General features: G+C 44.3%; 1 protein-coding gene across 1 annotated transcript; it reads right to left on the bottom strand.

Moving 5' to 3' along the window:
- Positions 1–4,817: 4,817 nt before the first annotated feature.
- HSPA13 (heat shock protein family A (Hsp70) member 13) lies at positions 4,818–11,040 on the bottom strand. The gene is made up of 5 exons (XM_064726818.1): positions 10,980–11,040; positions 9,169–9,509; positions 7,290–7,503; positions 6,552–6,719; positions 4,818–5,652 (listed from the first exon to the last, which is right to left on the bottom strand). The coding sequence occupies exons 1-5, from the start codon at positions 11,002–11,004 to the stop codon at positions 4,997–4,999; spliced, it is 1,404 nt and encodes a 467-aa protein (XP_064582888.1). The 5' UTR covers positions 11,005–11,040; the 3' UTR covers positions 4,818–4,996.
- Positions 11,041–11,355: the final 315 nt, after the last annotated feature.

Below are 11,355 nucleotides of genomic sequence, written 5' to 3'. Positions count from 1 at the left end.
AGCTCTTCAAAAGTGTACTGGGTATCAACCTGAATTTTTCAGATAGATCATTTTCAGGAGGACATTTCTGGAAGGTGCATACTACAGCTAACATATACAAGTATCCAAACTATTACACTGAACATTATTGAAAAGTGGTTCAGCATTCAATCTGGCTCATTCCTAGTGCCCACTATAATGTGAATATAAAACTGAGGACTCTTAAGATTCAAAGTTCAGCCATGGGTGTTGAAGAGTCCAACCTTAACTACTATTGATATGCTGAGCAAGAAGAAATAAAATTCCAAAGCAGGATGAACATATTTCAGTAGTCTTTTCAGAAACATAAAGGTTAGGAAAGAAGTACAGACATGCTCCATGGTAATCTCAGCTTTATCTTGTGCTCCCTTTCCTCCGTGTGCCTGACTTGCCCTTCTCAAATGTATTTTTAACAGTGTTGGGCATAGACAGCTGGTCTGTCTGGCCCATGCTTTGCTACGGAAGACAAAAATCTGGTTCTAGATGAGGTGACAGCTTCTGTTGACATGGAAACAGAGATAACTTTGTGCAGCCCACCATCAAAAGAGAGTTTCACAACTGCACAGCGTTAACTACAGCCCACAGGTTACACACAGTCATGCATTCACAGAGGTAAGTTTTGATAAGCCATTTGAAAAATAAATTACTTCTTGAAATATATTCCCATAATGCAGAGATATCTGTACTGGGACTGGAAAATGTGGCTGTAGAGCTAATTTTTCTTCTGTAATCTTTCTGCTCTTGAATTGTAGAGTGCTTGTTCTGGATGGAGGAAGGATTCTAGAATATGATACACCACAGATACTTTGTTACAGTGAAAAAGTGCCTTTTCTGAAATGGTTGCAGAGGCTGGGATAAGAAGATAAAGAAAACTAGTAAGTGAATTCTGAAGGAAACTCAAAGGATTTCTGGCATTCCATATATATAGGTGCAGTATTTTATATTTCATATAAAACAACTGACTTAAGAGCTCCTTGCAGCATTGCTGTTTACTACAGCTACAATCTGTATGCATTGCTACGTTTTCTTAAAATTCAGATTTTATACAAATCACTTGTTTTATCATATTGGCACTGGGACAACAGAATGAAGCAGAGATGGATTTTCATGGCTAAAACTTTTGCATTAGTAAAGACTGATTGAAAAATAAATCCTGCTGTTGACATGCTGGTCTTAACTTAATCTAAGTTGCTCTGACATTATGCTCATTTAGTTACTAATTCTTATTATGATTACACATTCAGGAAAAAACAAAACTGCTTGTTGTGTGGACACAGAGACAGATGTCACTTGGGGCTAATTTTAATACATCCCCCCATTTTTACTTAGGTAGGTCTTGAGGCAATAAATGTGCCCCATTAAGTCAGTTTTCTGTTTGTGATTTCTGAAAAACTGAAAACCACATCTTACATATCTAACTGAGCACTACAAAATCTCATTGTGAAAGAATCCCAAAAAATGCAGTCAGGTGGAGCTGCCTCTTTGCTGGTAACTATTAATGTAAACCTCCCTATAATTACAGAAGCAGGACAGATTATGTACACTTACTTGAAGTGTCAGCTGAGTGTATCTGCTTCTGTAGGCCACATAAATAGTTATTTCCATTTTTCTTGCAGTTCCTGAAGCTCTTGAAATTTAATACTGACATGTAATCAGTCTTCTCTTAAGACCCCCCATCAACTGCTTAAAAAAACCCAAAAAAAGTAATAAAGTTCCTGGGTACAGCCCTGTTATATTAGTTGAATGCTGACACCTGGTGTATCAAGTACAATCTTAATTTCTTGCCCAAGGGAAAGTTATGTGCACGTAGGCTAGGGGAGGTAGCCATCAATACCTTAGGAACCAATCCCTTTTGCAAGGTCTAGAGAAAACAGTCTGAGGAGAGGCATCAGTGCATGGTAATTTTTGCTTTATTGAATTTTTGGGGAGAGCTTTCTGTGCTTACTGCCAGGCCAACATAACCTTCCATTTCCAGTTACTTTCAGAATGCAGCTGGGAGAGCTGCAGACTGAACAATGACAAAGCCTGAGAGAAAAGAAAATGCTGGACTAGTGTCAGCAAAGCCATTCCTTCTCTTTCAGCGAGCTGTACCCTTCATATTTGACTGTAACTTCTGCTTTTTGCCAGCTTTGAAACATTTATGAAACACTGTAATTGTTGAGGCTCTGCAGACTCTACAGCTCCCCAAGACAAAGCAGATGTTCAAACTCTCTCACAGCTGACACAACTTCATCTTCTACACTTCAAAGGAATTTGAGGAAGACAGAATTTCCTTGAGAAAGTGAAAGAAGACAGATCCAAGGGGTAGAAATTGCTTTTATTTAAAAAAATCTAAAATTATTTATAAAATGCATTTCATCATCTGCACTGGGAAACAATTAGGGAACACACAATTGTTGAGGCCTCTTGATGCTTTCAGAATTTTAACTTGCCAAACAAGCCTTAGCTAGAGAAATTGGTTACACACCTACCACCACAGGCAGTCATAAGGATTACAGAAAGATTTCAGCCTTCAAGTATCAACTTTTTTACAGAGAGACTTTTGGTAAGCAGCCCATGTGCATACCTGGAAATATCCACTTAGTGCAGTGGACTCATCTTTAAAATTCAATTATTTGTGCCAAAATACAGTATTAAAAGATACAAAATAAATAATTCAGAAAATTTAATAAATAAGGATGCATTGTGATATCCAGTGTATAGTAACTTCTCTACTAAAAACTCCAACCTGTATAGATCTCTGAATAAATGCCCTTTTGTGGATTTAGTTTGTACAAGTAAACAGCCTGCCCTTCCCTTCCAGTTCCCAGATTAACACTGAAGGAGATTTAACTCCCCCAGGGTGAAGGAGAATGTGAAAGAAAAAAATACTTCATTTATTTGCTCTGAGAGTTTTAACAGCTCCTACCTAACTTGTCCCAAAACTGCAAAGCTTTTAATAGTTTAACTTCTCTGTGAAGTGGTTCTGTTTTATACAGGTCTGCTTGCTTTACACAGCGCATTAAAGACATGAAGACCAAAGTCCTACTGTACCTCCAGTGGATTTTGGGATGAACTTACAGCAGGGCAGAAGGAAAGGCCACAGTGACTCTAAGGAGCTGGTACAGATGTTGAACACACACATTTACACAGCAGCAACTGAGGACTGTACTGCACTCATCCATGGTGTCACTGAAGAGGCACTTCTTTCACTGCAGGAGCTTTACTTACTGGAAGCTCCACACTTAGCTGGGGTCACTTTCAAAGAGGCACAAAGGAAGGAAAGAATCCTCAAATTAAAAAAAAAATTCCTGGTTTTCAATGCAGGAAAATTAAGCAGATGTCAGCAGTACTTTGGGAATCCTCTGTCAAGTTAAACAATGCTGATGGAATGGCTGTGTGCAACTATGATTCAATTTAAGAGGTTTTTAATTGGATTACTTCAAAGATGCATTTAGACAATAGCTATGCAAACAGCTGAATCAGCACAACTGATTTATGGCAGTGCCATAAATCAGGCCTGCTGCCAGGAGAGTAATAAGCCTATTTTAATATAGTCATAGGTTAAAACAATAAATCTAAGCCCCACACTTTATCTTAGCAAGGTTAATACAAAATTATTCTGGAGAAGACAAGAAAATCCTTAAAACTACCTGCTACTAGAGCTTACTTGATGAAGACTGGGCTGATGGATGTTGAAACCAGTCTTAGCTGAAAGACATGTTTTTTTGGTAGGAAGTTCCAAGCAGATAACAGAATTCAGCTGGTGCTTGATTATTGCTTAATCCCTCCAAAGAGAACTGTCACCAATTCGGTTTTTTTTTCAGATCAGTGACTTTGTTCTCCTCTCAACACATTTTCAAGGTATCTGGATAGAGATCTATTTGACTAAAAGAGAGTCCTAAGAAGTGCCACCTCAAACCTCAAGTTACACACAACACTTGTGTAACACTTGTGTAACACTTTCCCAACAGGACAGCTACAACCTCTGTTCCATTTAGAGTAGGGATATGAAAAAGCTTAAACCACATAAGAACTAAAAAGCACAAAGTAGTTGGGTCAATTTTCATTTACTAGGGCTACAGGAATTACATTTCATCCAGGCCATCCCTTCTGTCCCACACTTTCTTCACGAGGACAGTATGGCTTGGGGTGCTTCACAGAGAAGATGTCACACACTTGTAAAAGCAGAATGATGAAATCCATGTTGGTCAAATTCAAGAGAAGACAGGCAGGTGTGGCCTCACATAAAATCACTGTAGTTTTAAAGTAAGGCAGGGGCAGGTATGAATATTTGGCAATATACCCTCGTTCTCTGTGGAGAACATCAGCACCTGTGTTTAACCATCACAGCCAGGTCAGGAATGAAGCCCTTGGAGACCAAGAAACTGCACTGGCAAGAGCCACGTTTTCAATAAGGTTTCCTAATCATGGGACAATTTGCCACAGAGCTTCAGCATACCATTATGCTGTTATGAACAGCAGAAGAATCAAGTGAATGCTTCAGTCTCATTCAAGCTGCAAGATGCCTTTAGGAAAGGTGCTTAAATGCTCAAATGGCTCAATCTAATAAATAAGTGTAAGCTGAACACTGCCAGTGCTCTGTGCATTAATGCTGCTTCACAGTCTTTCCAAGGAAATACACTGGACCCAGGAATGCTTCAGTACCACATCATCTCAAACCTTTGGTCACACTCCCTTGATACTTTAAATACACACCACTCCAGGATTTGCTAATAAAAAAATTTAGCAAGAAAATGTGGGTGTGTCATCACTGGCATTTTCATCCAATATCCCCTCTCCAAGTAAACACAGCACACTTCAGAACTCGTTTGTACCTTTAAAGTAACATCAAGCTTTAGCACAGGTAGGTGTCCAGTAACACCTAATGGGAACAGGTGAAAATTGAATAGAATGAAGCTAAGATCAGGTTCCATTGCCAGTCAGATAAGTATGGATCCTTTTGGAGAGCTGGAATGCAATTGAGAAGAGTTTCTTTTCAGTTAAAATTCGTCTTCCGTAAATGTTTGTTGGGGATTTCTATAGCACTGACTTGGAGAGGCCAGGACCCAGCAAGAATTCCTGCTTGGATGGCTACACCTGTCACAACTGCCAGGTCAGGATCCACAGAGGTGTTGGGTTCCTTCCCAAAGAAGTCCCGAATGACTTCACGTATTTTGGGAATCCGTGTGGAGCCTCCCACTAACACAATTTCATCCACTTCAGCTTTGTGCAGGTGCCCTTCCAGCAACACCTGTTCAATGGGCACAAGGATCTTCTCAAAAAGGTCCTCATTTAACATCTCAAACAGCTTCCGAGAGATTTCTGTTTCAAACACGACTTCCACAAAGTTGCCCTCTACTTTGGAAGCATCTCCAAGATTTGTCAGGCCTTCTGTGTTTTGTGAGGCACTGTTTGTTTTTACCTGGCTTTTTGCAAGGTCTCTTGTCAGCTGGTTTGCTGGCAGAGTCAGCAGCACCCTCAGTGTAGCTGCCTCATGCACAGTCAGGTTTAATTTAGCAGCTTCCACGGCCTGCCTGAGGCGGTGAATCTCCTCCTTCTGCGTGGGCAGAGAACCAAACCTTTGATGGAGTTGATCATACAAATACACCATCAACCTCTGGTTGAAATCCTGTCCTCCCAGTTTGTTGTTACCTGAAAGAAAAGAATAGAAGGTATCAGACAGAGCACCTTCAAAGCGCCAGAAAACAGCTTCTCTTTTACTGGGAGATGGTGCTCAAGGGCCAGAACAATCACAGAAGGACCACAAGTACATGAGCTCACACAGACAATAGACAAATATGCTTCTCCACTGCACACATGATGGATAATAATTTCCACTGTTTTGTTCTGACTAAAAACAGTAACTCACTTAGTGGATCTCTGTCTAATTAAATCAGAGTGAAGCTGCTGAATCTTTCTTGCTGTTCCACTCTAACTGGACTGAGCAGCAGCAGCAGCTCACATCAGAACTTGCTTGCTGAAAGCAACAGAGGCAGCTGGCACTGTGAGCATGCAGGCCAGCTGAAGCATGGCTGTCTCTTCACTAGAGTGACCAAACACTGCTGCCAGAGCTCTGTGCCCAGGGATGAACCATTCATACACCAATCCCAAAACTTCTGGGTTAACATCCTGCACATTCCCAAACCCTGCTCAGCTCAACTGGCACCAAACCCCAGGCAAGGAGGCACCAAAGCACTGGTCAGTGATCTGCCAGTATTCCCAGTTTGGGCAAAGGTGACAGAAAGATTTGAAACAGTCCCAACCCCCAAAAAGTTCAGTCACAGTAAGTGTAACATGCACCAGCACTTTATTAATGGGCACAAAAGTTAACAGACACGGATAAAATGAAACCACAACTTACAGCCAAAACTATGACTCTGTGGTCTTAATTGCTGAAACCAGCCACAAACCTACTTTTGCATGAAAATCAGCTGAGGGTGCATTGGGAGAACACTCTGTGACATGGTTGGTATGTTTTAAAAGTCCCTCCAACAGCGACTTGAGGCGCACCTTGCCTCCCACTCCTTGAGAAACAAAAGCATTTTTCTCACCTGCCATGGCTCGTGTGATGAACATCCCTCCCATCTTGTTCAGCAGAGACACATCCAAAGTTCCTCCACCCAGATCCACCACCAGGACATTAAACACATCAGCTTTGTGCAGCCCATAAGCCATAGCAGCAGCTGTGGGCTCGTTGATTACTCGCAGAACGCTGAGCCCTGTGAGGAGCAGAGACAACAAGCAACACTCAGGTACACCTCAGCAAACTGCAGCTCTTACATCACAATGACATTTGCCATTACTTGTTGGGGCTTTTTTAGCCACACTCAAGTGTCAGATCTAAAGAAGTAGTTTCCTAATCAGTAATATCCAATGAACTCTTTTCCTTACTAAATCCTAAAATAGTGCTGCTTCAGCATCAGAGCAAAATCACGAACCATAATGTGCCCAAGCACACTGCTTCCAGAGAAACCTTGCTAAGGACATTTATTTCATGCACTCTATTTCTGTTTAAATGATTGTCCAAGGGTGCTCTATATAGCCTCCCTATTTGGAGATTATAAAAAAGACTATTTTCCCTGAGGTAAAACTTATTTCCAGCCATCTATGTCTGCATTAGCCAGCTGCACCTGTTGGTACTCAGAAGTTCTGAGCTGTTTCTCACAATAAATCCATTCTAAGCTTCTCTGTCACTGATTCACAGTTTCTATATCCTCCACAAAGACCTTGCTGTTAGTGAAACAGACCTCAAGCTCTCCAAGAAAAACTCTGGAACAGAGAGACATCACCTGCAAGGTTAGCTGCCTCAATGGTAGAATTCCTCTGCCTTTCATCAAACTCTGCAGGCACGGAGATGACTGCCTTGGAAATGGACATGCCAAGGTTGGCTTCTGCCATTTTCTTCAGTTTCAGCAGCAGCTTAGAGCCAATGCGCTCTGGAGTGATGTGAAAGGTTTCATTAGTTGTCACAGAAAATTCAGCTAATCCATTCTTGTTGACAATCTAGAAGGATAAAGCAACACAACCCCCAAGTGAGAAATCTTCCTATGCTCCACCACCCTGTTCCCACCAGATATTTTATTTGCATGTAGTCTCTTTATTCAGGAACAGTTTAAATGTGCTTTTGCCATTTCTGGGCCACTTTTATTCCCTGATTAGGAAGATTAGGAAGATTATGAAAAACACGCCACTTAAGGGGTGAAAGTATATCCAAACAAATGACACCCATTATGCCCTAGTAAAACACATTAAAAAAAGTTAACACCTAGAAACTGTGGAGTCAATTTCCAACACCTCATTCAAAGACAGAAGGAATTTTTTTTTTAATCATTAGATTATCTTTCAGGTTTCTGAAAGGAAACAAACAACTTGGAACTGAAACAGCTTCTCCTAACAATATTAAAAAATTAAAAATACTTCCACTTTCCCACTTCCACTGCAAGTGGAAAAGACCACTTGCAGTACACAATTTTTAAATTATTTTTTCAACCAATTCTGCACCATGCTCATATATTGCAGGTTAGTTTTTTTTAAAGCAACTTTCGAGTTCTGCTGCTGGTCAAGTAAGTAGTAAAGTACTGAAGCAAAAAACACACTGGGACAGAGAAGATGTGGCTTTAAAACTTTTTAGGGTTTTGGTTTTTGGGGGGGAAAAGTTTGTTGATTTTTGTTTGTTTGTATTTTACAATTTTAGGGAGAAGTAAAGTTTCAGCAAAGCACAGTTAGCATTTCAAGTTTAAATTCATCCTTTCAGAGATGGGCCTGGAAGGTTAGCCAGAAGCACATTTCTCAGTAGGGAAACACAGGGTCCTCTGGAAAATCATTATCAGCTCTCATACAGAGATACACAACGTCCACAACCATTTCCTTCTGCTCTCTGGATACCTCTTACAGTTTTCAGGCCCATCAGACTGGGCCATATGGCTCAAGGTCTGACAGGATGATCAACCACATTTCAAGTGTCACAGAATCAGGTTGCAGGGATCTTACAGCTCATCTGCTTCCAACCCCCTGCCAGTGGCACAGACACCTTCCACTATCCCAGATTGCTCAGACCCCATCCAGCCTGGCCTTGAACACTTCCAAGGATGGGGTGTCTGCAATTTCTCTGGGAAACCTGTGCCAGGGCCTCACCACCCTCACAGTAAAGAATGTTTTTCCTAATCTCTAATCTAAAACTACACTCTTATCAGTTTGAAGCAGTTTCCCCCTGTCCTGTCACTCCAGGCCCTTGTAAATAATCTCTCTCCATCTTTTCTGCAAGCTTCCTTTAGGTGTTAGAAGGCCACAGTTAGTTCACCCCAAAGCCTTCTCCAATCCCAGTTCTCCCAGCCTTTCCTCCCAGCAGAGCTGCTCCATCCCTCTGATGCCCTTGGTGCCTGCTCTGGGCTGGCTCCAGCAGGTGCCTGTCCTTGCTGTGCTGGGAGCCCAGAGCTGGATGCAGCCCTGCAGGTGGGCTCTCAGCAGAGGGGGCAGAGGGGCAGAATCCCCTCCCTGCCCTGCTGCCCACGGGGCTCTGGGTGAGCCCAGCACACGGGGGGCTCTGGGCTCCCAATGGCCAGGCCATGGCAGCCTCTCACCCACAGCACCCCCAGGGCTGCTCTGGATCTCCATGCCCAGCCTGGATTGCATCCTGCTTGGAGGAAACTGCAGGAGGAGGCTGCCTACCTTAAAGGGATACCTGCTGCTTTCACTCTGCAGCTCCTCTGGAGTGAAGACTTTCCCAATGAACCTCTTGGCATCGTAGATGGTGTTCTGGGGGTTGGCATCAGCCAGCTCCAGGCCCTGGTACCCCACGTGCACGCCCGTGTCCGTGAAGGAGACCACGCTGGGGATGCTGCTGTGGCCACTCTCGTCCAGGATGACTTTCACAGCCCCACTCCCCGGCAGGAACACGCCCACGGAGCAGTAGGTGGTGCCCAGGTCGATCCCAATCACCCTGGGCGTGGGCATGGGCAGGTACTGCTGTGCCAGGTAGCTGGCCAAGAGCAGGGCCAGCACAGCAGAGCCTGAAACATGGAGATGGGAACAGCAGGGTTAGGCCATCACTCTCCAAACCTACACAAGTTTCTCTGTGTGACACACTGCACCTCCTTTTGCTTTATTCCACACCCCGGAGCCTCGTTAGATGCCTAATTAGTTTTTAATTTCCTTCTCAACACAGAGTGGCTAGGAGTCAAGAATTTAAGGCATTAAATATCAAACTGATCAAGGAAAAACAGGCCAAGAGACAGCCAAGCCAAAAATATCACCAGACTGTAATAATTCTGTTTCTCTCTGCACGTTACTGCAGTAACACAGGGTAATTATTGCTTCTGCAGGAGCTGCCTATGAATGACCCCAAAAGGACACTGAGTTAATTGGGCCACCCAAAACCACAGTGAAACGACAAACTCACAATCCTAACACCTCCAGCTTCACCAAAAGTCTAAAAATAAGGGGAAAGAAACCCATAGAACCTCATTCTGCTTCAGCCACAGCTCCCAAAAAAGCATATTCCCACACCTCTGAATCTTTCCTGCACCTTGAAACCCAAGGGAAGACCAGTTTGTGTGCAGAAGAGTTTGTTATTGATTTTAATTTTACTTATAATCAGCAAACACATGAAACCCAAAATTCTAGCATCAAGTAATGCTTCAGATGATTACAAAAAAAAAAAGTATCAACAAAAATCTCAACAAGAAATGCAAATAAATTAAATTTCAAAAAGTGGGTGACCTCTTTTTTTCCCAGCAGGCCATCGTAGTGATTCAACCAGACTGGTTGGAAAGCCCTGGCTTGCAATGGGCTGCAAATATTCCCAGGCATTTCTGAGCAACGTGCCACTGAGCCCTCTGGCTTTCAGAGAATCCTGCAATGGCTCAGGTTGGAAAGGACCACAGTTGGTGATATGGTCCCAGCTCCCTGCCCAAGCAGAGTCATCCCAGAGCACACGGCACAGGACTGTGTCCAGACACTTCTGGAATACCTCCAGTGAGGGAGACTCCAGACCCCTTCTGGGTGATCTGTTCGAATTTTTGGTCTTTCATTGCACAGTGAGGAAATTCTTCCTCATGTTTAGGTAAAACTTCCTGTGCATCAATTCCTGACCACTGCCCCTTGTCCCATTGCTGGGCACCACCGAGCAGAGCCTGCTCCCGGCTCTGACCTTTCCCTGCAAGAATACATTCATGGGAATGGAAACAATACATTGATGAGGTCGCCTCTTTCCTCAGGCCCAACAGCCCCAGCCCCTCAGCCTTTGCTTCTAAAATCTCCAGCCCCTCCTCATCTTTGCTGCCCTCCGCTGGACCCGCTCGACGAGTCCCATGTCTCTCCTGTACAGAGGAACTCAGAATCGGACACAGCGGAAGACACCGAGCACGGGAAGTCCGTGCCACCCTGGAGGGCCAGCCCGGGGCGACACCGGTGGCAGAAAGACGCGACAGCAGAAACAAAACTCCCCCAAAGCCCGCAGCCCAGCCGCGCCACCGCCTCACCCAGCACAGCCATCTGCCCCGCCATGTCTGCCCGTGGCTCCGGCGCTGACGGCTCTTTCCGGGCCGCGCGGGGCACGCTGGGAACGGTAGTACGCGTATCCCGCCAGCCTCACTGATGCTGTGGGCGAGAAAACCACAACTCCCAGTGCACATCGCGGCGCGGCCGGTTCCGGCGGGTACTAGCCAATGGGCGGGGAGGCGCGTTACCCGTTAGCAGGGGAGGCGGAGTGCCCTCTCAAGGACGCATGCGCAGACCTGAGCCAGGGAGTCGCAGTGGCTGCTGGGATCGGTAGTCCCGGGCCCCGGCGCCATGGTGCTCTGCGGCCTCCGGCCACCATGAGGCGTCAGAGACCGCGGCTGTCTTTTTTTATCCCCC

Source organism: Zonotrichia leucophrys, chromosome 1 (assembly GCF_028769735.1).
Source record: "Zonotrichia leucophrys gambelii isolate GWCS_2022_RI chromosome 1, RI_Zleu_2.0, whole genome shotgun sequence".
In the NCBI taxonomy this organism is placed as follows: domain Eukaryota; kingdom Metazoa; phylum Chordata; class Aves; order Passeriformes; family Passerellidae; genus Zonotrichia; species Zonotrichia leucophrys.
This window is presented reverse-complemented; position numbering and strand designations above follow the sequence as displayed.

Excerpts from the sequence above, each read along its gene's own strand:
- HSPA13 (XM_064726818.1), bottom strand. The coding sequence starts at position 11,004 with ATGGCGGGGCAGATGGCTGTGCTGG. Across the intron at positions 6,720-7,289 it reads TGAGGCAGCTAACCTTGCAG|GGCTCAGCGTTCTGCGAGTA; the intron begins GTGATGTCTCTC and ends TGCTCCTCACAG. Across the intron at positions 5,653-6,551 it reads CATCACACGAGCCATGGCAG|GTAACAACAAACTGGGAGGA; the intron begins GTGAGAAAAATG and ends CTTTTCTTTCAG.